This window comes from Cibotium barometz, chromosome 38 (assembly GCF_041138505.1).
Source record: "Cibotium barometz isolate CiBa-2024 chromosome 38, ASM4113850v1, whole genome shotgun sequence".
Taxonomy (NCBI): Eukaryota; Viridiplantae; Streptophyta; class Polypodiopsida; order Cyatheales; family Cibotiaceae; genus Cibotium; species Cibotium barometz.
This window is the reverse complement of record NC_141083.1, coordinates 38,410,295-38,438,173: the sequence shown is the minus strand read 5'-3', so window position 1 is coordinate 38,438,173 and position 27,879 is coordinate 38,410,295. Positions and strand designations below refer to the sequence as shown.

The 27,879-nt window shown below is 45.9% G+C and overlaps 1 protein-coding gene across 7 annotated transcripts; it reads right to left on the bottom strand.

Moving 5' to 3' along the window:
• On the bottom strand, nucleotides 1-27,250 carry LOC147616680 (Chaperone DnaJ-domain superfamily protein). Of its 7 annotated transcripts, none has more exons than XM_086777756.1 (5): nucleotides 26,763-27,250; nucleotides 16,209-17,084; nucleotides 16,013-16,098; nucleotides 15,781-15,906; nucleotides 1-202 (listed from the first exon to the last, which is right to left on the bottom strand). In XM_086777756.1, the coding sequence occupies exons 1-5, from the start codon at nucleotides 27,042-27,044 to the stop codon at nucleotides 166-168; spliced, it is 1,407 nt and encodes a 468-aa protein (XP_086633882.1). In that variant the 5' UTR covers nucleotides 27,045-27,250; the 3' UTR covers nucleotides 1-165. The 7 variants fall into 7 exon arrangements, with proteins under 7 accessions (XP_086633882.1, XP_086633881.1, XP_086633883.1 ...); XM_086777755.1 differs by lacking the exon at nucleotides 1-202 and adding an exon at nucleotides 7,436-7,580; XM_086777757.1 differs by lacking the exon at nucleotides 1-202 and adding an exon at nucleotides 7,615-8,837 and having other exon boundaries at nucleotides 16,209-17,130; nucleotides 26,763-27,189.
• Nucleotides 27,251-27,879: the final 629 nt, after the last annotated feature.

Here is a 27,879-nt window from a genome sequence, read left to right as displayed (position 1 = left end):
TCATAGAAAGCCCTTTGCATTTAGATGGAATCGAGCCAGTCTTAACAACCCTCAGACAAGGGGTTCAAACAAAAGAGAGAAAGCACATAAAGAAACAGAGGGATCCTCCACAAGTATATTCCAACAACAGCTCTTCAAACATGTCCATCTTCACGGGTACAAACATCAATGGAATCTGTAGCCACACTCTGCAGGTCTCCACCTTCAAACACAACAAGGAATAACTGAGCAAAACATTGGATTCATCCAAGTCCTAACAGAGCTATTCCTTCAAGAAGTACAAAAGGGCCCCGTGACAGTGGTATCAGAGCTTTGGTTTAAGTTAATTTTCTTGAAGGTGGTCAAAAACTTGTGGACAAAGAGGTGAAAGAGACAAAAACATAGATAATTTTGGTAAATTTTTTGAATTTAAATTGAAGAAGAACACGTTTATGGATTTATGTTTATGTATGGTTGAAAGAAGACTTGTTTTTAACCATTAGATAACCAATCTCCATCAATCTATTACCCAAAGGGTAATGCAAGGTGGAAAACCATTAGTGGGTTTGCAAAACCACAAAACCACCTTTAATTTCATTAATCTGCTTCATAATCCATCCGTACGGATTGAATCAGCAAGGAGAGGAGCATGGAGAGCCATAGCCAGATTACTAAACTACTGCAACGTCAAGAATTCCATCATGGAGGGATGAGGATTGTTCAGAGAATTTCTTTTTTAAAATTACTTTTGGGATTTTAATTTTATCCTCCTCAGTTCAGCGTTGGGCGCAAATCTCTCTACCCAAGCTTGTGGGTAAGCTAGAAAAAAATAAAAATAAAAAATTATATATATATGTATGTATATATTATTTTCTCTCCACCCACTCTCCTTCACGAGCAGCGAACAACAAATCACCTTCGCAGATGGCGGGCAAAGGCGATGCATCTTCTCTCTAACGGGCGACAGTAAGCGCAGCAGTCCATTGGGGGGGTTTTTTTTAATATTTTTTTCCTTCTCTCTCTAAATCACACTAAGCGCAATCTTTTCTTCCAGCCTGTTGAGAAGTTTGAAGTCCTTAAAGGTTTATTAAAACGGTTTAAAATGAAAGCTTTTGTATATATATACATATATATATATATATATATATATATATATATATATATATATATATATATATAGATAGATAGATATATATATATATATATCCACCTCTCCACGGCACCAGTGGCCTGGTTATGTTTTCTCTCTCTTCTCTCTTCCTCGAATCAGACAGCACGGATGCTTTGACGACCTCCTAAAACCCCCAAACCCATCTCTCCCTTCTTGAAAGCTTAATATAATAAGTCAAAAATAATAATAATAATAACAAAAGCTTTGTTAAATAAGCCTTATAAGCTTAATAAAACCACACGGGCTACGCTGATTTTTTTTTAGAGAGAGAGACTTTTCTCTTTAAAAGCTCCATCTCAATTTTTTTATTGCATATGCGTTAATAATCTTTGATAAGCCTACTTCAAAGCTTTACTAAGCTTTGATTAAAGCTTAATTATAAAAGCTTTCAAAAGCTCTAGATTAAGGTTCGATTTAAGCTTTATATCTTCTTTATTTTTGTCTACTCTCGGTGTTTTTATTTTGACCAAAGCAAGCTATATTAGCTGAGAGCTAATAATATGGCTATTTCTAGCTATTAAATCAATTCTTCTAGAGTTATAAATTTAAAAAGATTTTTTTATTTAAACCATCTCAAAAAGCTTTTAATCTTGTTCAAATTCAAAGCTTATGCAGTAAAACTTTAAATGGCCTAGAACCTTGAGCATAAATTTTATGCAAGGGTTTTGAAAGATTATGTATAGGTATACGCTTATTTCCTTTGTGAAAGCATGAATCAAAACCTTCTATAAACCAGGAAATTAGAGAAACGATTAGCAAAAACTTTTATCTTGTGACCTTAAGGCAAAAAGAAAAAGAAAACCTCAAAAAGCTTTAACTTTTGGGAGTAAGAGCTTAGATCATGGAGACCACAATCTTGCTCCAAGACTTTCTTTTAAGGCTTAAAAGAGACCCTAAATTCTTTGTTCTAGACTAATTATTTTTGTGATGCAGAGATAACAATATTTTCAAGATATTTATAACAATGTGCGAAAGTTCAAGAGTTTTCATATTTTTGTGATATTTGAACACCACTTTTATTGTTTATTCTCAACTCATCACACCTTGAGGTAGTTTTTCTTATCTGTGATTATTAATTGCATCAATCATATCTACATTTGTTTATCTTTTTCATGAGTTTTTAATTATTCCTTCAAGAAGTACAAAAGGGTCCCGTAACAATGTCAACCCCTCACCCTCACACATGCAAAAGCTCCTCCATTTCTAGGAAATTACAATCCTCAGCTCCACTCCTAGTCTCTCCTTTTTCTAACTAAAACTAGTAAAGCTATCTTATTTTTAGGTGGCCAGGCAAAAGCCTCGCAAAAGCCTATTATTTCTATGGTTCGAAGAATACCTGATGGGTTTATTCTTGTTTCTGAGGTTTGGGCAAGCGCATGTCTTGGGCACTAGAGCCTGGGCACAAAAAAACCTATCATTATTTGCCATACTCCCGCTACTTAGAGCATTCATGCTCAAACACATCCTCTTGGCTCACCAAGGTGGTCCTTAAGAAAGAATAGATCCAAGTCCCAAGATGTATCTTCAGAATCAATTAGAACATTTGCTGGAACATTTGCATCAATATGCAAGCTGATATCCATCACCACTGAATCCTTTTGAATAGTCATGATCATGCACCAATATGGCTTGAGCCTGTAGCCATTCACTCTCTTGGAATGCCACCGATCATCTAAATCAACTAATTGATAAGTACCATTCTCATAAGCATGCATTACCTTGAAGGGGCTCTCCCATTTGATCTAAAACTTAGTCTAGAAGGTATTTTCTAGCCTATTGTTGTACTTGAGAACGAGATCTCCCTCCTTAATGCCTTTGTCTTTGACAGTTTGATTGAAATGTTCAGCCCTCGATTGCTTAGCTGAATGTAATGATCTAGAGCTTCCTCTCTAGCCAATTGCAATTCTCGAAGATCCAATAGCATCTCTGCATACTCATCCTGGCCATTTTCTTGATGCTTCAAAAGGAACTGCAAACTAGGTATCTCTACTTCAATAGGCATCATGGATTCTTTCCCAAATGCAAGATGATAAGGTGAGAAATTAGTGGCTGATCTGACTACTGTCCTATACACCCACAAAGCTGAAGACACATGCAGATCCCACTGCTTGGGATGCTCCTCCAAACATTGGTCCACAATGCACAATTCTCCATTAAACCTCTCCACTAGTCCATTGCACTGAGGGTAATACAGAGTAGAATACCCATGTGTAATATGTAGTTTTTGCATTAGCTCTTGTTCTACCTCTCCCCTGAATCATGGCCCCTAATCAGTCAATAGCTCCAAAGGCATGCCAAACCTGGCACATATGTTCTCAAACACAAACTTGGCTACCTCTTTAGCAGTTATGTTTCTCACACACCTGGCTTCAGCCCATCTTGTGAGATAATCCACTCGAGTCAGTATGTAAGTCTTACCCCTAGCACTAGTGGGCAAAGGACCAAGGGCATTCAATCCCCACTTTTCAAAAGCTCCATAGGTGTAAAGCTTTTATAGCTTTATTAACATGATTAAGACTTAATTAATAAACATAAGACAAATGCTGATAGAAAGATTGAGATAAGATGTTTGCATTGAGACAAGGGCCTTTCTTAAATAGAGGCCGAAAGGGTACAAGTGAAGAGACACATCCCTGGGAAGGGATGTGGCTCTTGAGTCAATGGTTATGTCCTTTGGACTTAGGGGTGTGCCTTTTAATGAATAGACATGTCCTTTGATAGTGACCCATGTGTAAGGGTGTGACCCTTCACAGGTGTCCTTTCAGTTAATAAGGGATTAAAGAGTAATTAAGGAGAGATTAAGAGAGTGTCACAATCGTGACAATAGGACAGTGCAGTACACGGACACCAATTGGCCCCAAAACGCAGTGGCGCCCCTTGCGGTATTTCTTTAATTGATTATAAGAGCTTTGATTACAATAAGGCTGGGAACTCAGCCGTCATAGTAGAACTCCTGAAGCCTGCAAAGAACCTGCATCATGGCTTCTTGTCCACTCGGCATCCACAAACAAATCCAGCCATTGTTCACATCGAAAGACTCTCTCACATTGAGTCTGCATACAGAAGCTTTCTCCTATGATCAGGGCTGCCATCCATAGCCTCTCACACTATGAACAGCATCACACCCTGACACATCCAATGCTTCTGCATCACAACACAGACTCCCAAACTGTCTCTCAAAAGAGAACTTGTATCACAGCACAGCATACCATACAGTCGACACACCTGTACCAACCCTCTCTACCTTCCAAGGGTACTATCCATCTCTGTCATGGATTCCCTGTCCCCTGTCCAATCAGTAGCAAGGTTGTACCATACATGTGTCCATTCCTGTACCTTCTGCCTGCATGTGACCTATCTCCTGGAGAAACCCAAAAACAAGTTTCCTCGAGAAACCTACGACCTGTTTCCACATGAAACCCTTAGGCCTGTTTCCCTGTGAAACTTCTGTCCTGTTTCCATATAGAACCATTCATGGCACCATTCAACAACAGTGCCAACAACGGCATACATCTAGTTACCTGTTCCCTAATGAAACATCTGGAAACATAGAGATGCCCATAACTGTAGGTCCCTCTGTTCCTTTCTAGCAGGAAGAAAACAATCTGCTCCATGAGCACGCAGCCATGCAAGCTTGCATCATTCCCATGCCAAGAAACATAACCAAGTGACCTGTACTTGCAGCCAATAACCCAAGTACATAGCTGAATTTGCAGCCAAGCAAAAACAACCCATAAACAGTCTCAAAACATTCCTGTTGCAAGGAGGATCAGCACCTTGTGCACCTCTGTCCCAATAGCCACCTATGGGTGAGAGGAGCTGTACACTACAATCCAAGTTTGCCTTCAAAGAGCTGTGTGTACCTCTGCAGTCCTGGCCACCTGAGAGTCCAGGGAAACCAGCCCCTCCTTTCTGCAAAAACACGCCGTCCTCCAAAAAGCACACACCTGGCCACCTGAGAGATGCACTGCCGCCTATACGATGCGCTGCCCGCACAGTACTCAACCTGCAGCCACCTGTATCAGCTGTCGTACAGCAGCCGCCGCCTGTACCAGCTGTACGGGACTGTGCCATACTTGACTGTACCTGCTGTCCGTACAGGCCTGCAGTTACTGCCTGAACCACCCGCCAGCCAACCTGCACAGTAGGCGTCTGAACCTGCAGTACCCGTACCCTAGTCACCAGCCCCGCCTGTACTTCCAGCCGCAAGTAAACATGCAGCCGCCTGTTCCGTACAGTACTCAGCCGCCTGTTCTGTACGACCAGCAGTTCTATAGGGGTACTCTCCACGCAGGTGTGTTTCCCTTCTCCTCCACGCAGCCGGTTTGCACGACTCCTCCCCAAAAAGCAAACGTGAGAAAGAGGCGTGCCCCCTCCCAAAATTAGAGTAGTCTCTATATTTTTACTTAGGGGCCTCCCAAGGTTTTAAAACCTTTATATCATTAATTTTTGACCACCAAAGGTTATAAAACCTTTTCAAATCAAAATCTCTTTGCCCCCTTCATACTTGGGGTTGTCCACACATGGGTTTACTTTTTGACTCCAACCTGATGCCATTCACACTGTCCACCATGTCCCCGTGCACACCTGCATACTGTCCAGAGAAAAACACAGGGTGGTGACATCCTGGTTCATCCTCAACCTCTATCGCTCTAGTCCTCTTATTGGCTAAGATATCTACCTCTTCATCCACCCCAATCAGGTGTTCACCTCTCCCTATCTAGGACCATTCCCTGGCTGTTGTTGAGCCTATGGTACCTGTTGGTTTGGCATCTCCTCCTCTCTTCTAGCATCATGTCTGTCTTCTCTCCTGGGTGGCAAAGGGTAAATGTCACTTCCCATCCTCTTGGGATAAGGGCATTGAGGAGAAATATTGCCTCTCCTTCAATTAAAGCACTGTATATTCATATTAGGTACTCCTCATCCCCTGCTTCTTGGACCATCCCCATCTCCTACCCTAGGAGCATTCATGCCCCCTTGCAAAAGATCAAATTCAAGTTCTCCATTTGCTAAGTCAGATGGGTGATTCCCTGCATGAGCTGGTCTGTGACTACTAGAACCACTGGAGCAACTTCTTCTGCTCTTCTCTCCCCGAGCATGATTGGTCTTCTTTCAACTGGGACCTCCCTTTGCTTCTGAGCCATCCTCTACAACTTCCATTCTTCTCCCTGGCAATCCTCAAAGCTTCTTCAAAAGTCCCTAGCCTCTTTAGTTCCACCTTCTCCCTCAGGTCTACATGGAGAGTCTGGATGAACATGTCCTTCTTTAGAAGAACTAGTGGGTGCTCTGCTCTCCTAGAGAGTTGTCCCATCTTTCCCACAAATCTTCAAAGTGATCTATAAACCTGTCAAAAACATCAGATAAATTATGCTTTAAGTTTTGAATCTCCTGCCATAAGGCATCAAGGGATTCACTCTGCTTGTAGTGCTGCATCAAAGCCACCTTAATATCCTCATATGTCTACCCTTGGGTTGGCTGGGCTATCCATGCCTGCAACCATCTTTTAGCATTACCTTTCAGCAACCTAGTCAGCAAAGTTAGTTTATCCTCATCTCTCCTTACCAAAGGTGAAGGCTGTAAGTTCCATCCCTACCAAGAATTCTTTTGGATCTTCACCAGCATGGCCATGAAACACTAGATATGTCATCATAGCAGCCATCTCAACTACTGAAAATTTCTTGAAGCCTGCAAGTAATCTGAAGGGTGCTTTCAAAGCCCTCCTTAGTGGGGGCACCAAAACAATGATGCATTGGGGGAGTCTTCCTCTATAGCTCGTCCGAACACACCACCGTTGGATCTGATTGATATAGACCCAGCTGATTCAGAAGACTAAATTAGATATCTTCCCTTATGTGCCCTCTGACACTCCCTGACTCTCAAGCAACTCAAATTTCATAAAGATATAACATTATAGAGTCTCTATTGACTGCAGTTGACTGACCTCTGACACCTGAATCGCCTTTCACTCCGCGATCAGTCTAAAACAAAACTGACAGTCCTCTATCTGTCAGACCAAACACTAGGCACCTCCCTTCAACTCAAACAGTTAAGATCTATTCTTCTATACACTTAGCTGATTGCTTCTGATACACAATTGACCCCATCTGACACTTACAGATTTTCAACTGATGCTACTTGACTCAACAGACTTCAGATCTTCACTCACATATGTGTTCTCTCAACAATCTCAAATAAAACAGCACATACTAACGCATAAAAAACTCATCAATCCAAACTCATAGGAAGCCCTTTGCATTTAGATGGAATCAAGCCAATCTTAACAACCCTAAGACATGGGGTTCAAACAAAAGAGAGAAAGCACATTAAAAAAATAGAGGGATCCTCCACAAGTATATTCCAGCAACAGCTCTTCAAACATATGTCTTCATCTTCACAAGTACAAACATCAATGGAATCTACAGGTCTCCACCTTCAAACACAACAAGGAATAACTGAGCAAAACATTGGATTTATCCAAGTTCTAACAGAGCTGCACTCCCAGAGATCCTAGGGCATCTCAACCTCCTACAAGATTCTCTGTTTCCTTTGCACCCTCTGCTCTGGACAAACCCAAGCTTCCTCACTCTATTCTCGCGTCTTCTTCCCAAACGAAAACGGTATTCACAAGCTTCCACAGAGCTTCTTCACAATCCCCCACTCTCTCTCCTCAACTGCTCTCGTCAACTATCTCTTGGCTGCTCTCCTCTACTGTCTTGGCTGTTGTCGTCTACTATGTCAACCCCCCCACCCTCACACATGCAAAAGCTCCTCCTTTTCTAGGAAATTACAATCCTCAGCTCCGCTCCTAGCCTATCCTTTTTCTAACTAAAACTGGTAAAGCTATCTTATTTTTAGGTGGCCATGCAAAAGCCTCTTATTTCTATGGTTCTAAGTATACCAGATGGGTTTATTCTTGTTTCTGAGGTTTGGGCGAGCGCATGTCTTGGGCACTAGAGCCTGGACACAAAAAACATATCCCCGTATGTGGAATCGCTATGGACAAACATTCCCAAATAACAGCCAAAAGTCATTGATGATGCACAAGTTTTGATCTCAAAGTAGATAATTCGCTTCAAACAAGGCACCAGTGCCAACATCTTACAAAGTTCCATGATCGGAGCACACATGAAGTAATTAGGTTGGATGAGAAGTTCTTTCATGAGTATCTGGCATTATTGATGGACTACTTGGAAGCAATGCACCTCCCATTGACAACCTAAGCAAGAAGGGATGTCACATGCACAACCATGTGGCCATATTTGTATATACAAACACAATTACCTTTTAGGATTATGGATGAGCACTTGTCATTTTGTGAGCCCTTGTCCAAGGACTGGTCGCCAGTTGCCTCAGGATAAGGTCCAGGGACAGTCAGTCCATGCAATGGCATGTTCGCATAGTTTTGTAACCCACTTGGAGATGAATTTTGTATGAGTGTCCAGATACCTTATTAAAAGTGCCATGCGGAGGGCTCAACAACACAAAGATGTATCTCATGCAGTTCGGGCCTTGTCTGGATAGGCCAGACAGCTCAAACAGGAGACAGGAGAAGGCCAGCAGCATCATGGGCTGGTCGGGCATCAGATGTGCTGACCAAGTATAAGATGTGATAGTGGAGTAGGTCGAGTTGCATAAAAGTGATCGTGGAGAGGACAAGCATGCCGACCCAATCGCAAGAGGAGGAGGCCTGCCACGGAGGGAGGGGGAGACAATTGTCAGAATATGCAGCGGAAATGACAACCAAACTTGGGTAGACGAGCAAGTAGACTGCAGAAAATAATCAGCACAAGAAACACAGAGAGATAGGTGTGTAAACTCTTCTCTATACACAAGATCCCGAAAAACTGAATGAGGAAGTGGTGGGGGCTGAGGGGCAATATATACAACTCCATGAGGGCAGTCGGCCAGCTATAGATAGTGCCCACGACTGAGAAAAAAACCCCACGACTGATAAAACAGCAGTCGGCCAGCAGCCTGATGCCCACGACTGGTGCAAGAGCAGTCGGCCAGCAGCCCAGATGCCCACGCCTGAAGAAAGTCCAGTCGGCCAACATTGGGGTGCTCCTGGCATCACCTGGCAGCCCTCCCACCACTAGAAAAAAATGGGAAAAATAGGGAAAAAAATACGGGGAGTGTGGAAAAATGATATACGGGCGGGCACACCCACAACAGAGGCCCTGGTGTATACAAATAGACAGGAGATGACTTCTAACACCCCCTCTCAGCTCCTGTGGCTGTGAAACCAACCCAAGGGAGCTGGAGTGCCGCCTGAGCGTAGCCTGAGGTAGAGACTTCGTGAAGAGGTCCGCCGCATTGTCCTCCGTCGAACAATAAAGTAGCAAGATGTCACCCGCCAAGATCTTCTCACGTACAAAGTGATACTGTATCTCTATATGCTTGGTCCGGGCATGGAAAACCGGGTTCCGAGCAATAGCTATACAACTCTGGTTATCACACTGGATGACTGTGGGCTCCCTCTGTGGAAACCCAATCTCGCCTAGCAGCCTCCGTAGCCATACAACCTCACAAGCAGCACCACAAGCAGCCCGATACTCTGCCTCTGTCGAAGAAAGAGCAATAGTTGGCTGCTTCTTGCTGCTCCAAGAAACTGCTCTTGAGCTGAGGGTAAAAGTGTATCCTGAAGTAGATCTCCTCGTGTCTAGATCTCCTCCCCAATCTGAGTCACTCCAACCTTGGAGCTTGACTCCATTCCCTCCTGTGTAAAAGAGTCCCAGATCCTTCGTACTCTGCAGATACCGCAAGATCCGCAATCCTGCGTCCCAATGAGTCTTCAATGGCGTCTGCATAAAAGAGCTCAACAGCCCCACGGAGAAGCTCAAGTCCAATCTGGTGTTCAGCAACCAGATCAATGAACCAACCAACTTCCGGTACTGCGAGGCATCAACTGGCTCACAAGGATCTGTAACGGTTAACTTTGTGTTCGGGTCCATCGGCGAAGTAATAGGCTTGCAGTTCTCCATCCCAAAGGCCTCAAGCAACTCATGAACATACCGCTACTGAGAGACGAAAAACCCCCTCTGGGTCTGCCAGATCTCCAATCCCAAGAAGAAGTGGAGTAAGCCTAAGTCGGTCATCTCAAACTCCTTTGACAAGGCAGCCTTCGTCACTCCAATGTGCTCCACATGACCGCCGGTGAGAATGAGATCATCCACATAAAGGATGATAAGTGTGACCATGCCGCGTTCCCGAAAGAGATATAGGTTCGGATCTGCAACCGATCTCTGAAATCCAGTCCGAATAAAGAAGGAATCAATCTTCTGATTCCAAACCCTGGGAGCCTGCTTAAGACCATACAAGGCCTTACGTAACCTGTAAACCATCCCTTCCGATCCTGGAACAATAAAGCCTGGAGGCTGCTCAACGTACACCTCCTCCTGTAGGTCACCATTAAGGAACGCAGATTTTACATCCATCTGGTACACGGGCCACCTCTGAGAAGAAGCAAGGGCAAGAACGGTCCGAATCGTGGTCATCCGCGCTGTCGGTGCAAAGGTATCCTCGTAGTCGATGCTTGGCCGCTGAGCATAACCTTTAGCCACGAGCCTGGCTTTGTGTTTGTCCACCGACCCATCAGCCGCGTACTTGGTCTTAAAGACCCATTTGACACCAATGACTGACCGCTTCGACGGCCTCGGTACCAACTCCCAAGTGTTATTCTTCTCGATGGCATCAAGTTCCACCTGCATGGCTTCCCTTCAAGTATCCTATGAAAGGGCTTCCTTTACAGAAGTGGGCTCTTTATCCCGCATGATACGAGACATCAGAGCATAGTTCACCTGAAGAAGCTCCGCCGTGTTGCTTTTATCTCGGACTCGATGTGATCTTCGAGGGCCGTCCTCTGTGGTCCACTCGGAGGGTAGCTCCTTGACACCTGACTCCCGAAGGGCGTCTAACAACCACCTAGGTACTCGAACAGATCGTGGAGCCTCCTGTGGTCGCGGGGGCTCAACTCCAGCTGCGGGCTCAACCTCCTGTGATGACTGAGGTGGATCAACTGGAGTGGTAGACTGGGAATCATCATCAGACTCCTCTGGATCTCCAAGAAGTGGCGGCTCCTCGACAGTGGATGCTGGAACATGCTCGTCAAAGACCACATCCCAGCTGACAACAATCTCGTTCCTCTCTGGATCATACAACCTATATCCCTTGGAAAGAGAGTTATACCCCACAAATACCAGCTTGCGGGACTTGGAGTCAAGCTTCCCCCTCTGCTTCTTCGGAATATGTACATACGCGTCACTCCCAAAGACACGGAAGTGCGAGACATCGGGTTTCCTGCCAAAATATGCCTCAAATGGAGTCATATGGGGTACAGAAGTCGTCGGAGAGCGGTTAATGGTATGGACAGCTGTTGCCACAGCCTCACCCCAAAGTGGACGAGGAAGATCACGATGCTCCAGCATGGTCCTCGCCATCTCCACCACAGTCCTGTTCTTACGTTCAACAACTCCATTCTCCGAAGGCGATCCGGTATTGGCCAATTCCCTCTTGATGCCATGATCTGCACAAAACCGGAAAAATACAGTCGAGGAGAATTCACCTCCTTTGTCAGCCCTGAGAGTCTTGACCTGAAATCCAGACTCTTTCTCCACCATCACGTGCCAATCCTTGAACCGAGCAAAAGCCTGGTCCTTCTGTGAGAGAAAGTAGACCCACGTGAATCTGGTACAATCATCAACAAGCAGCATGAAGTAGAGAGATCCTCCCAAGGATGGTATCTGCTGTGGTCCACACAAGTCAGTGTGAATCAACTCCAATGGTTTCGAAGCCCGCCTGGAAGCCTGCTTCGGAAAGGATTCCCTGTGCTGCTTACCACGTATGCAAGAACTGCAGCGTCCTTGCCTATTACCAACATCTGGCAAGCCAACCACCATCTGGTCCCGGAAGGCGCGCCGCAAAGCATCCACATTTAAGTGGCCAAAACGAAAGTGCCACAAATCTCCGACCTGAGAGCCTGTCAGTGAGGAGAGTGCAGAGAGCTTGTAGATGCCATTCTCCACACCGCCTTCCCAAACAACTTTGCCTGTCTCACGGTCCCTTAGAGCAACTGAATGCTCCTCAAATTCCACCCGAAAGCCAGTCTTGCATACCTCATGCACTGACAAAAGATGAAAGCCCAGAGCAGGGACATAAAGAACACGGGAAGCATGCTTGCCCCCCTTGCCGTCGGGAATAATCTCCATCCGGCCCTCACTATGAATCGGAATAGTGGAGTTATCGCCAATAAAGATACGACCTGACTGCCGTTTCAAATCCAGAAAGAAGTCACGGTATGGAGTCATGTGCCTGGAAGCACCACTGTCGAGAATCCATTCCCGGGTATCCTTCGCGGTGAAGCCAACTGCCTCCTCGCTCGAAGATGATGAAGCATCGGAGTCCACCATCTCCAAGTGCACAAATGCCGGAGTCTTCGCAGCTGAGGCTGAGGAATCAGCACTCTTCCCTGTCCGCTTAGGGCACTTCCTCCAGTAGTGGCCTTTCTCGCCACAATCATTACAAGATCTTTCGGCCTTCAGCTTCTCTCGTTCTGGATCAGGCTTCTTCTCAGAAGACTTCTCCGGTGAAGCCTTCCCTTTGCCCTTGTTGGTATTACGGCCTTTCAACCGTTGGCCAGTTAAGGTCTCCGAACCTCCACCATGAGGAGGGTTCGTGAAACGTTCCTCCTGGTCCAAGACCATTGGCACAAGCTCCTCCCAAGTAATGGTGCTGAGCCTGCCACTCGTGATCAACGAGGAATAGAAAGCAGAATACTGACCAGGCAAGTGGGAAAGTAACGTGATGGCCATATCTTCGGATGATATCTCTTTCCCAGCTTGAAGGACTTCCTGCTGAAGGGCCTGCAGCTTGTTAATGTGTTCCCGCATCGTCGAAGACTTTGCAGGGTTCATAACCCGCATCTACACTTCCAAGGATATCCGCTTCATGGGTGACACCCTGTTGTACAAAGAAGCCAAGTGCTCCCATATGCCTCTCGCCAGCGTCATGTGCTTCACATGGTTGATCACCTGTGGTGTGCAATTGAGGAATATAAACGACCGGACCCTGGCGTTGACACGATCCCACATGTGTGCCTATGCCTCTCGGTCCTGCCTCGTCAATAATAACTCCCCTTCCTCAGCTTCCGGCCGTGGCACCCCTATGATAATAAAATCAGCAAGGTCATATGACTCCAGAACTGACTCCATCATGACCTTCCAGATGCCATAATTGGACCCGTCCAACTGACGATCCACTGGGAACGTGGGGAGAGTCGGAATCTTCACGTGCTTCTCAGCCATCTCTAGTAAATCTGCCATCTCGGAGAGTAACCTGAAAGGGTGGGTGGGTGGGAAAAATCTGAAAATCTGCAAGTGGCTGTCCAGCACCTTTGCCCGCCTTCCTCTTGCACCTTCTCTTCCCGTTCAGCCCGAAACAGTCCACCAATCAGCAACCTGTTGCTCCCCCTCTTGCTCAGAAAAACGCCCAAGATCTCCTAGAGCCTAGGGCTCTGATACCATGTCAGAATATGCAGCGGAAATGACAACCAAACTTGGGTAGACAAGAGCAAGTAGACTGCAGAAAATAATCAGCACAAGAAACACAGAGAGATAGGTGTGTAAACTCTTCTCTATACACAAGATCCCGAAAAACTGAATGAGGAAGTGGTGGGGGCTGAGGGGCAATATATACAACTCCATGAGGGCAGTCGGCCAGCTACAGATAGTGCCCACGACTGGTGCAAGAGCAGTCGGCCAGCAGCCCAGATGCCCACGCCTGAAGAAAGTCCAGTCGGCCAGCATTGGGGTGCTCCTGGCATCACCTGGCAGCCCTCCCACCACTAGGAAAAATGGGAAAAATAGGGAAAAAAATACGGGGAGTGTGGAAAAATGATATACGGGCGGGCACACCCACAACAGAGGCCCTGGTGTATACAAATAGACAGGAGATGACTTCTAACAACAATTAGCCCTACTTCTTTGGCTCTAAATAAAGGACAAATTCATCCTAGGCATTTTTTCCCAATATGGACAATGGATGGGACAGATCACGCAGGTTGTCAAAGACGACATGATCACAAATAGAAGGCTGAAAGTGCAACCCATTTTCACTTTGTTCTTCAGGTCAAAAAACATGCAGTCTTTTAATATAACAAGTGTAGTAGGAGTACACACTCCAATGCATGACAAATTGTAAGAGCTAACATGAAGTTCTTAGCAAGCTATTACTGCTATTCTGAGATATGTAGATAGAAGGGCTTCACGATAAGCTAGATGCACTTTCATGCTCACCCACTAGAGGAATGTCGTAACTTTGCCTGGAATAACGGTAAATAATATAGTACACAAGATAGTAATTAAGCTTCTTGGATTTACAAAAGCCATTCAGTGTGGAATGTGATGCATTTGGAAATTGCATAGTTGTCGTCCTAAATCAAGAGGGACATGCTGTGGCTTACGAGAGCTGTAGATTGCATGATGCAGAGCTCTATCTTGGCATTTATGAGAAAGAGCTCTTGGTTTTAATTCCTGCACTAACCGCCCATGTTCACACATAGCACTACAATCTGTAAGATGCCTTCAATGGTGGCTTGCAAGTACAAAATTTTCCCAATTCGTGGCCTTTTCCAGTTTTCCACGACTCTCTTCTTACTATAACATGCATGGGCGCTCTTATTATTAATGTCCAGCCCAAAATGTGTGAAACTCATTACTCATGGGGACCCCAATTTATAAAATGTCCTACCTTTATTATAATGATTTTCAATCCCTTTAAAAACGAAGGTGCGCATGTAATAACTTGTCTTCTCATATTGTAGATGTGTGGAGAGACGAATAAGAGTGTCTTTCCATGCCATAACCTTCCCCAAATCCTCGGGGCTCATCGGGCATGCTGAAGCTTGGCCAAAACCAAGCAACTACAACTTTCATGACCTACCCTTGATCCAAAGAAGCTTGTTGTAAAGGCTTATTGTAAGAGGAGCTCTAGCATTAAAGCCCCACAAGGTTTCAGTTGGTAGCAGAGCTAGACAACTGCTAGCTGCAAAATCATGTGACTGCGGTCATTTGACTTCCTTATGCTATCTCAGTGACCTATTAACGGTCTCTAGGATGAACTCCAATTGTCTTAGCTAAGCTATTTAAAAGATTTTTTAATTGAACATAGGATAACACTGAGATGCAGTTACTGTTACTTTATAAAAGGCAACCTTATCTTACACCACTGAAAAGCCCTAGAGGCTGCTGCAAGTAGAATTTGTTGGTCCCACATCATAGACCACAATGACCTCCTCTGTTTTTTGATAGCCTCTGTATCAAGAGTCTTGTAAGCTGTACCGATTACGTACATAGCTGGATGAAGCCTGCCACAACAGGGGAAAAGTAACTCTCCCCTACGGAGTATTCTAACCAATCGCCTTCAACAACAAAATTGTATCGTAAGTTTTTCCAGTTCTGCTTTGTGCACTGCATTCTACACTATGCTAATTCTTGCGGAGAGGAGCAACATAAGCATGCAAATGGACACATGCACGTGTGAGTTCACCTACAAATGCACATGCATGCACCCACAAACACATAGGTGAGCAGCACACATATACAGAGAATTATAAGGTTTTGAAGAAGTGAACTTACAAACCCAATTGTTTACCCGCCCAGTTATTTGCCCCCTCTGCTTCAATCGAGCAGTGTCGCCAGAGAGTTTCTATATACCAGCCTCCAATGTTATGCTTCCCACAACGTGGTTCAAAAATCCAAAACCTGATCCATTTCAATATACATACAGATAATTCAGTCAAACCCCAACTAAGCCAATCATCAAGTGTCATATACAGATGGACTGTCAAGGTGTGATAAAGGTACCTACTTGCTGGATGGAAGGCGTGCACGAGTAGACCTGCATTCACACAGCATCCGTTTACCATCAATCTTAAACCAGTGCATGTGTTTCACCTGCATTGGCCACCAAGTACACCCTAATGGAATGAAAATAGGTTCAGCATCAGCCAATGATTTCATGCAAAGGGAAATGAGGTCAAATTTTACTTTGTCATCTGTCATACCCAAGGTGTCCTGAATTGCCAGATTATATGAGTTTGTTCACCGCTAGGAGAGTAGACTCTGCCTTTGCCTCCGAATTCAGTTGTGTTAAGGCCGAGAATTGTCCCTAGAAGTACGTCTTGGAGGTTTTCTCTAGATTCATCTTCTTTGTTGATTTTATGATCTCTTGAAAATCGATCACCGCACAAATAAACAGTGATTTCATCCATTCTATCAACTTGCAAAACGGACCCGTCACCTGACTTGGAATATTCTCTTGTAGCTCTTGCAACCAGATTCCCAAACAAGTACAGCTCCAGATCTACAAAAGCACTTTGATCATGATCCTCTGAGCTTTCCATAAGCTTTCCAGACTCCTCAAGCGCTGTAGGTTTATTTCGACATGATCTATCCACCCCCCCTATAAAAGATGGGGGAGAGCTTCGAACAAGTTGGGAGTGAGAAAATGGTACAAGTTTTGATATGTCCTCCTTCAAGAGCCCTGTCGGGCCCACCTGCAGTACTGCACCGATCAAATTGCGGCCAGACACCAAATGTAAAACCTCTAATTCCGTAGCTTCTGCCCTCTCTTCAGCCTCGAAGCAATCTGGAAGTGCATCATCATCATCAAGGCATGGACCGAAGTAGGCTCTTTTCAAAGCTTCTTGAAGATTTGCTCTAAATTCATCATGAAAGCGCTTGCCAGTTCCAATCTCATGCTGGTGAACCATGGTCATGGCCATGCTCCTATACCATCTTAGCCATTCAACAACTTCCATATCTCCATTAACAAGGTCGATATTCCTCTTGATCTCAGGATTGGAAATAAGTTCTGCTGATTTTGAGCACTCCTGAAGATATGCATCATACCGTGCTCGCTTTTCTGGATTTGAAAGAATCTGCACGTGTGAATTGTGTGCAAGGTCATAACCATACCTCTCTCTCCTGTAGTTTAAGAATGCAAAGGGAAGGGTAACAAAATTACCATCTTTTTGAAATCATGGAGATGATCTGAGTCAATAACAGGAGTGGCATCTTAACAAGACAAACTAGGTAGCTTCAGAAAAAGACTCAAACTACACATCGGCTTAATGACAAATGCACACAATCAACCTAGCACATTCTCTTTCAAAGGCTAAGAACTCTGCACAAACAAAATTTACCTTGAAAAGTACTAAAACTAAAACTAAGCATTGGATTTAAGTGAAGGACGACCCATCAGACGCATATTTGGTCTTAAAGACCCATTTGAGACCAATGACAGACCGCTTCGACGGCCTTGGTACCAACTCCCAAGTGTTGTTCTTCTCGATGGCATCAAGTTCCACCTGCATGGCTTTCCTCCAAGTATCTTGTGAAAGGGCTTCCTTTACGGAAGTGGGCTCTTTGTCCCGCATGATACGAGACATCAAAGCATAGTTCACCTGAAGAAGCTCCGCTGTGTTGCTTTTATCTCGGATTCTATGTGATCTTCGAGGGCCGTCCTCTGTGGTCCACTCGGAGGGTAGCTCTGTGACACCCGACTCCCGAAGGGTGTCCAACAACCACCTAGGTACTCGAACAGATCGTGGAGTCTCCTGTGGTCGCGGGGGCTCTACTCCAGCTGCGGGCTCAACCTCCTGTGATGACTGAGGTGGATCAACTGGAATGATAGTCTGGGAATCATCACATCAGACTCCTCTGGATCTCCAAGAAGTGGCGGCTCCTCGACAGTGGATGCTGGAACATGCTCGTCAAAGACCACATCCCGGCTGACAACAATCTCGTTCCTGTCTGGATCATACAACCTGTATCCCTTGGAAAGAGAGTTATACCCCACAAACACCAGCTTGTGGGACTTGGAGTCAAGCTTCCCCCTCTGCTTCTTCGGAATATGTACATACGCGTCACTCCCAAAGACACGGAAGTGCGAGACATCAGGTTTCCTGCCAAAGTATGCCTCAAATGGAGTCATATGGGGTACTGAAGTCGTCGGAGATCGGTTGATGGTGTGGACAACCGTTGCCACAGCCTCACCCCAAAGTGGACGAGGAAGATCACGATGCTCCAGCATGGTCCTCGCCATCTCCACCACAGTCCTGTTCTTGCGTTCAACAACTCCATTCTCCGAAGGCGATCCAGTATTGGCCAGTTCCCTTTTGATGCCATGATCTGCACAAAATCTGAAAAATACAGTCGAGGAGAATTCACCTCCTTTATCAGCCCTAAGAGTCTTAACCTGAAATCCAGACTCTTTCTCCACCATCACGTGCCAATCCTTGAACCGTGCAAAAGCTTGGTCCTTCTGGGAAAGAAAGTAGACCCACGTGAATCTGGTACAATCATCAACAAGCAACATAAAGTAGAGAGATCCTCCCAAAGATGGTATCTGCTGAGGTCCACACAAGTCAGTGTGAATCAACTCCAATGGTTTCAAAGCCCGCCTGGAAGCCTGCTTCGGAAAGGATTCCCTGTGTTGCTTACCACGTATGCAAGAACTGCAACGCCCTTGCCTACTACCAACATCTGGCAAGCCAACCACCATCTGGTCCCGGAAAGCTCGCCTCAATGCATCCACAGTTAAGTGGCCAAAACGAAAGCGCCACAAATCTCCGACCTGAGAACCTGTCAATGAGGAGAGTGCAAAGAGCTTGTACATACCATTCTCCACACCGCCTTCCCAAACAACCTGGCCAGTCTCACGGTCCCTTAGAGCAACACTGAATGCTCCTCAAATTCCACCCGAAAGCCAGTCTTGCATACCTCATGCACTGACAAAAGATGAAAACCCAAAGCAGGGACATAAAGAACACGGGAAGCATGCTTGCCCCCCTTGCCGCCGGGAATAATCTCCATCCGGCCCTCACTATGTATCGGAATAGTGGAGTAATCGCCAATAAAGATGCGACCTGACTGCCGTTTCAGATCCAGAAAGAAGTCACGGGATGGAGTCATGTGCCTGGAAGCACCACTGTCAAGAATCCATTCCCGGGTATCCCTCGCGGTGAAGCCAACTGCCTCCTCGCTCGAAGATGATGAAGCATCGGAGTCCACCATCTCTAAGTGCACAAATGCCGGAGTCTTTGCAGCTGAGGCTGATGAATCAGCACTCTTCCCTGTCCGCTTAGGGCACTTCCTCCAATAGTGGCCTTTCTCGCCACAATCATTACAAGATCTTTCGGCCTTCAGCTTCTCTCGTTCTGAATCGGGCTTCTTCTCAGAAGACTTCTCCGGTGAAGCCTTCCCTTTGCCCTTGTTGTTATTCCGGCCTTTCGACCGTTGGCCAGTTAAGGCCTCCAAACCTCCGCTGTGAGGAGGGTTCGTGAAACGTTCCTCCTGGTCCAAGACCATTGTCACAAGCTCCTCCAAGGTTATGGTGCTGAGCCTGCCACTCGTAATCAACGAGGAATAGAAAGCAAAATACTGAGCCGGTAAATGGGAAAGCAAAGTGATGGCCATATCTTCAGATGATATCTCTTTCCCAGCTTGTAGGACTTCCTGCTGAAGGGCTTGCAGCTTGTTGATGTGTTCCCGCATCGTCGAGGACTTTGCAGGGTTCATAACCCGCATCTGCACTTCCAAGGAGATCCGTTTCATGGGTGATACCCTGTTATACAAAGAAGCCAAGTGCTCCCAAATGCCTCTCACCAGCGTCATGTGCTTCACATGATTGATCACTTGTGGTGTGCAATTGAGGAAAATAAACGACCGGACCCTGGCGTTGACACGATCCCACATGTGTGCCTATGCCTCTTGGTCCTTCCTCGTCGACAGTAACTCCCCTTCCTCAGCTTCCGGCCGTGGAACCTGGATGATGATAAAATCAGCAAGGTCATATGACTCCAGCACCGACTCCATCATGACCTTCCAGATGCCGTAATTGGACCCGTCCAACTGACGATCCACTGGAAACGTGGGGAGAGTCGGAATCTTCACGTGCTTCTCAGCCATCTCTAGTAAATATGCCATCGCGGAGAGTAACCTGAAAGGGTGGGTGGGTGGGAAAAAAAAAATCTGCAAACCTGCAAGTGGCTGTCCAGCACCTTAGCCCGCCTTCCTCTTGCACCTTCTCTTCCCGAACAGTCCAAAACAGTCCACCAATCAGCAGCCTAACGCTCCCCCTCTTGCTCAGAAAAACTCCCAAGATCTATCTTGAGCCTAGGGCTTTGATACCATGTCAGAATATGCAGCGGAAATGATAACCAAACTTGGGTAGACAAGAGCAAGTAGAATGCAAAAAATAGACAGCACAAGAAACACAGAGAGATAGGTGTGTAAACTCTTCTCCATAGTCACAAGGGACGGGGGACGGTGACGGGGGACGGTGACGGGGACGGGGACGGGACGGGGGACGGCCATAAGTAGGGAACGGGGACGGGGGGGGAGGGAACGGCACTCAAAAAATACTTTTTTTTTTAATTGTTCAACTCTGCACTTATTCTACTTTGGAAGTACATCAAAATGAGCACAAATTTACACTAAAATGGTAAGCTTTTGAGTCATATTAATAATTAAGTAGATACAAAATGAGTCGGGACTCAAGAGTCAGCACTAAGCCTTAAGGAGGCAAAATACAAGGACGGACTCAAATGAGTCAATGACAAAAAAGTGCTAAAGACTAGAGGCTAGAGGCTAGAGCTAAGTAGTAAGGCCCATGAATCATGATCCATGAATGATCATCCACGTGAAGTGCTCGCCTCATGGTCATGGGTAGCTTGTGCCAAAGAAGCATCAAGCTCAGTCTCATCCTCACTGGCATGCTGCTCCTGCACCTCATCCTCCCGTTGCTCTTCTTGTTGACTCATCTCCCACTCGGTGAAGGAATCTGCCTTCTTGGTCACGCTCTTGCAAAGCATTCGCAAGTTCGCGCTGACGAAGACAAGGTCATTGGCACGCTCTACCCCAAGTCGGTTCCTCTTCCTAGAGGCAATGTGGCTGTACGTACTCCAAAGTTGCTCCAAGCAAGAGGAGCTGACGGCCTGGCTAAGTATGCGGATGGCAAGCAGCTGCAGCTCCGGTCCATCTGAACCAAAGTCCTCCCACCATAGAGCAGCACCAACTTTGGAGCAGTCAACCTGTGCATCATGACAGCCATAGGAGCCATGAAATGACCTGTACATCAAAAGCTGGTCCCTGATCTTGCGCCTAACCGATGCATCAGGCACAAGACGATCCAAGATGTTCATGGATTCACAACTCACTGATTTGCTTCTCAGCATGAAGGCATCCATGGACACGCAGGTAGCTAAAAGGGAGGCTATATCTACCCATCTCGACAGGACGGAATTGGCACCTCAAGCACCTAGTATTCCAGATCTAGAATCTAGAAGGGCCTATGCTTCGGAGCAAGTGTAGGAGTACGAAGTGACTGACTCCTTACCATATCACACAGGCCTTGTTGCAATTATATCCGCCCTTCAAATGAAATGGGTGGTACGCAAAGATTGTCATACGTGTATAGTATATGTCCGGGCCATTCAGCCATATTTGGACGAGCATGGACACTTGTTCAATGCCAATTTGCCTGAGGAGTTATCTCCGTCACGGCCCGAGGACCACCACATTGATCTCATTCTTGGTGCAAAGCCCTCGTCTCGTGCCCCATACCAGATGAGTTGTGCCGAGAGATGACAGAGCTCAAGTAGCAATAGCCGAAGAAAATGGCCCAAGGCTTTGGTCCGTCCCAACTCCTCACCATTTGGAGCTCCGGTCCTCTTGGTCAAGAAGAAGTATGGGAGTATGCATCTGTGTGTGGACTATAGGGCGCTCAACAAGCTCACTGTCAAAAACAAGTTTCCGTTGCCCCACATTGATGACTTGTTGGATCAGTTCATAGGGGCTAAGTGATTTATGAAGATGGATCTGAAATTCGGATACCATCACGTCCGGATGCTATTCAGAAGACGGATTGTTCGACCTTCTTCTGTTTGTTTGACTTTCTTGTGATGCCATTTGGGTTAACGAATGCCTTCGCTACCTTCAACAGGATGATGTCTCGGATCTTCCAGCCTTTCCTTGGGATATTCATCATTGTCTTCTTAGATGATATCTTGTTCTTAGCAAGACTAAAGATGAGCATGGGAAGCATGTGGAGACAGCCTTGCGGTTGATTGATGCCCATAAGTTGCGGCTTCACCCTCGAAAGACAAAGTTTTTCATGGTCATAATTTCTTTTTTGGGACATGTCATCTCCAAGGATGGCGTCTCGATGGATCCAAAGAAGGCCATGCAAAATGAGATGGATTCTATCCACAAAAACAACACATGGGATTTGGTAGTTTTGCCTACTCGAAAGAAGTCAATTGGCACAAAGTGGGTGTACAAGTTGAAGAGGAAGTCTTAACGATTACCATTGACAAGTACAAGGCCAGGCTTGTGGCCAAAGGGTTGTTAGAAGTCATCTCCTGTCTTTACTGAGACACCAGGGCCTCTGTTGTGGGGTGCCCACCCTTGTAGGTGTTGTTCTCATTTTTCCTCACTCCCTATATTTTCTCCATATTTTTCCCATTTTTTCTGTGGCTTGGGGGGCAATCCTGTGGTGGCAGGTGGACCTCTGATGCTGGCCGACTGCATCTATTTATGCTGGAGGTGGCCGACTGTCTTGGACAGGTCGTGGACCTTTTTCACATGCTGGCCGACTTGGGATATCTGGCCGACTGGTGATTTCTGCTGGTCGTGGGATATATGGTCCAATCGGCTGCCTTTGGAGCTGGCCGACTACCACTTGGGGGCCATATAAAATGGCCCCATAGCCCCTTGCCATTCTTGTATTTTATTCGGGATCTTCTTGTGTATATACAATAGAATTATACGCCTCTCTCTCCATTGCTCTCTATCTTCTGCACTTGCTCTTGTGTTTCCAGATTTGGTCATCATCTCTGCTGCGTATTCTGACATGGTATCAGAGCCCTAGGCTCTTGATAGTTCTTGGGAGTTGTGTGAGCAAGAGGGGGACTGTTATGTTGCTGATTGGTGGACTGTTCGGAAAGAGGAGAAGCAAGAGGACGGCAGGCTGATTTGCTGGACAGCCACTTGCAGGTGTAAGTTCTTCTTTGTTCCCACCCACCCACCCTTTTTCAGAGTACATCCCCGCAATGGCAGATTGTTAGAGATGGCCGAGAGGCATGTGAAGATCCCTACACTCCCCACGTTCCCGGTGGACCGTCAATTGGATGGGAACAACTATGGCATATGGAAGGTTATGATGGAATCTGTTCTGGAGTCTTACGACCTTGCTGATTTCATCGTTGTTGGGGTTCCACGGCCGGAAGTAGAGGAAGGGGAGTTACCGTCGATTCGTAAGGACCGGGAGGCACAGGCACAGTTGTGGGAACCCTCCTCAGGGTGGAGGTTTGGAGGCCTTAACTAGCCAACGGTCGGGACGTAACACGGGCAAAGGGAAGGCTTCATCAGAGAAGTCTTCTGAGAAGAAGTCCAACGCTGACCGCAAGAAACTAAAGGCAAAGAGGACCTGTAATGATTGTGGCGAGAAAGGCCACTATTGGAGGCAGTGTCCCAAGCGGAAGACCGAGAAGGATGAAGATTCCTCAACAGCAATCATGAAGACTCCGGCTTTTGTGCACTTGGAGGTGATGGACACCGATTTTTCATTTTCTTCAGGCAGGGAGGAGGTTGGAGGACTCTCCGCAAAACGGATACTCAGGAGTGGATTCTAGACAGTGGTGCTTCCAGGCACATGACTCCTTCCCGTTCGGCCTTACAGGATCTCTGCAGGTATTCTGGTCACATTCTTACTGGGGATACATCCACTATCCCAGTTCACAGTGAGGGCAGGTTGGAGATAGTTCTTGATGGCAGAGGGAGGAAGCATTCCTCCCAGGTATTGTATGTTCCGTCACTTGGTTTTCATCTGTTGTCAGTGCATCAGGTTTGCAAGACTAGCGGAGTGGAGAATGGAGTTTACAAGCTTTCAACGCACTCTCTCTCCCAGGTCCTCAGGTTTGTGATGAGTGGCAGTCTGGTAATGGCCACTTAAGTGTGGATACGCTGCAGGTGCAGGTTTTCCAGGACCAGATGGAGGATAGCTTGCCAGTTGATGGCAGCAGTTGGCAGGAACTTTCCAGTACTGATCTTGGTAGTTCTTGTGTTCGTCAGTAGCTTATGCTCTGATGTCTCGTAGTATTCAGGACAAAGAAACTCCTGTAGATGAGGATGTTCTTTCCACGGGGACCTCTCGGAAAGCCGGGCAGGTGGCAGTTGATTACTTGTAGAAGGAGGTGGATTCTCCAAGCTTTGTGGTTCGGGATTCAGAGGGGGTGGTTGACAGGTTTCAGAAGGCCTTTCCTGGTCTTCAGCAGGTTTCCAGGACTTGGCTTTCCACCGTAACAGGTGTTGATCCTTGTGAGCAGTGTGATGCCTCTTTGACTCGGAAGCAAAATGGTTCATTGCTTTGGTTAATGGATACCAGATTGGACGGGAGCTTCCTATGAGGTAGTTGAGCTCATGGTTGCAGATGACTCTTTGGGAGGCAGGATTGCGTATCTTGTGGTTTCTGCGGCATGCGAAGGATCATGGACTCTTTTACACAGGAGGGGGATTGCAGTTTCATGGAGCAGTAAGAGGCAGTCATCTTTTGCCTTGTCGTTGACAGAGGCAAAGTACCAGACTGCTTGTGAGGTGGTAAGATTGCAAAGGTTGCATGGCAGGATTGGGCTTCCACTGGAGGAACCCACAGTCATCCAGAGGCACTTTGTTCGTGAATAGTTCGTTGCTGATGACATATTGCTAGAGTTATGTTCGATGGAGGATAGTACGGTGGACCTCTTCATCACGAAGTCGCTATCTCAGGATTTGCTCAGGCGGCACCCCAGCTCCCTGTGGTTGGTTTCAGGGCCAAGAGTTGAGAGGGGGTATTAGAAGTCATCTCCTGTCTTTACTGAGACACCTCTGTTGTGGGTGCGCCCGCCCTTGTAGGTGTTGTTCTCATTTTTCCTCACTCCCCGTATTTTTCCCCATATTTTTTCCATTTTTCTGTGGCTTGGGGGGTAGTCCTGTGGTGGCAGTGGACCTCTGATGCTAGCCGACTGCATCTATTTATGCTGGAGGTGGCCGACTGTCTTGGATAGGTCGTGGACCTTTTCCAGATGCTGGCCGACTAGTGATTTTTGCTGGTCGTGGGATATATGATCCAGTCGGCTGCCTTTGGAGCTAGCCAACTGCCACTTGGGGGCCATATAAAATGGCCCCACAGCCCCTTGCCATTCTTGTATTGTATTCGGGATCTTCTTGTCTATATACAGTAGAGTTATACGCCTCTCTCTCCATTGCTGTCTATCTTCTGCACTTGCTCTTGTGTTTCCAGATTTGGTCATCATCTCCACTGCGTATTCTGACAAGGATATGCCCACAAAAAGGGCATTGATTATGATGCGACTTTCGCATCTAATTCTTGTTGTTGCATTGGCTGCCCATCATGGATGGAAACTCTATCAGTTGGACATAAAATCAGCTTTTCTCAATGGGGATTTGTAGGAAGAAGTTTATGTAAATGGTTTTAAGATGCATGGTCATGAAAGCAAAGTATGCAGGCTTCAAAGAGCACTTTATGGTCTCAAACAAGCTCCCCAAGCTTGGTATGAGAAGATACATACTTATTTGACCAACCAGGGCTTTTGCAATAGTCCAATAGAGAGCACCCTCTATGTGAAAGAGGATCATGGCACTTTGATTATGGTCATTCTTTATGTCGATGACATGTTGCTAACTGGGAATGATAAGGAGAAAATTTCAGCCTTCAAAGCTGAATTTGCAAACCTCATTTGAGATGATAGATGTTGGGATTTATGTATAGTAATCAAAGTACATTCAAGAGTTGTTGCACAAGTTTGGGTAAATGCATGTAAAATGTATGTAATATATGGGAGAAAGAAAGAAAGAAAGAAAGATATATTAAGTGTCTACAAAAGACCTCCATGAGCCAAAAAACTCTTACATGTGATCCATTGAGTAAACCGGATGTCAAGGCAACATGAAAAAGGAAACCAAGCTGCCAAAAGAAAGCAAGGAAATTTTATTTATGTCCTATCTACACATGCTATGCTATATTATGTCTCTTGCTCCTGCTTTTATGGTGCACAATGTCTTAAGCTAGCACATCCCCTTGTGATCCCTCAACACTCGATGGTCACTCATGGCCTCATCTCATTTTTTTGACAAAGCAAAGCCTGATTTTGACACAGTGGTTTTAGATGAATTTGGTTTTAGGGAATAAATGATATCTCTATTGGTTAACAAGGACAAATTCTGCTGAGAAAATGTAGTTAAACAAATCAATTTCCACCATGTGCATTAGTGCTGCATTACGTGCACAAAAGGCTCCTTCATGCTCCTTCCATTGGAGTTCAGTACAACATGCATAACAGTGCCCCCTCTTGCCAATACAACACGTTGGGGAACTGTGGTAATCAACAAGAATAATTTACCAGATTTGCTTGACTGAAAAACTGAAAAATGCTAGATAAGATCCAAAGAACCAATGTGGAAAGCATCAAATGTAAACTTACAAAAGTTATAAAGGGACATCATTCCTATTAAATAGGGGAAAAAGGAAAAAACAGTCCAAAAAATCGACATGTTACCTGGTAAGCAGACAGGACAACGATGAAGTGGGCAGAGTTTGGGGCGCTTGGGAGTCCAGGCTGCATATCAGGGTGTGTCAATTTGGCAAGTTTTCTGAAGGCGTCACGGATGCAGTCTTGGCTGCATGTGGGCGAGACGCCCAGAACCTGATATGCATTTCCATCGCCTTCAAGGCCCATGCCTTCTGCCCTGTATTTTGAAGAGTGCCCACTTGCAAAGGCTCTTGCTTGGTTCGCAGATGAGGCAAGAGGGCGACGCACCACGCGTCCCAAATTCATCATTCTCAGTTTTCCTTTCAATGCTGTACATCAGTGGTGCATTTTTAGTAAATGGAAGCGAGTTAACAACTAGACCACTCGCCTGTCCCTCTGCATCTGTGGCAACCTGGAGCACACCGTCGTCCAAGCTTCCCATTCATCATTATACAATTGGATATAACACCTTGCATATAATTTAATTAAAGATGATTTAGAACCTTGCTAAAATGGAGTTGATGTAAGCCTTCAAATCTTAATATGTGGAAAAATGTTTTCTTTGCTACTACACAATAATTAGTTAATAAACAGTATCGTCAGGAACGTTATCCTTAATGTATACAGCATGCAGCATGATGCTGACATGTGTTTGATGCATGCTTTTTTAACACGTGTCAGCACATGCAGTGCATGAGCTGACACTATATTTGATATGCATGCTGTCAGACTTCTCTCGATGCCCAGAGGAGGCGTGCATGGTGTTCGCATGTCACCGGGATTCCTGCTCCTCTGGATTTTTTCGGATGCCCTTCATGTCTTTTCGTGTGCATGACAGGTATATGCATACGGTCGGACTTCTCTAGATGCTTCGAGCAGGCATGCATGGTCGTTGCATCTCGTCGAGATTCCTGTTGTGGTCGATGCACTTTCTGCTCCTGTGGATTTTTTCGTATGCATCAACCAGGCATGCACGCCCTTCATGTCTCTTCGAGATTCGTCTTCTCATTGCAGCATGGTATGACGTTGTTATCTTTAGTGCCTTTAGGTAAGCTATATCTACTACTTTTGTGCCTGGTCTATCAACATGGCGTTTGCGCTATGTCCAAGTGCTCTGCTATGATGGGTCAGTCCAAGCGTGTTC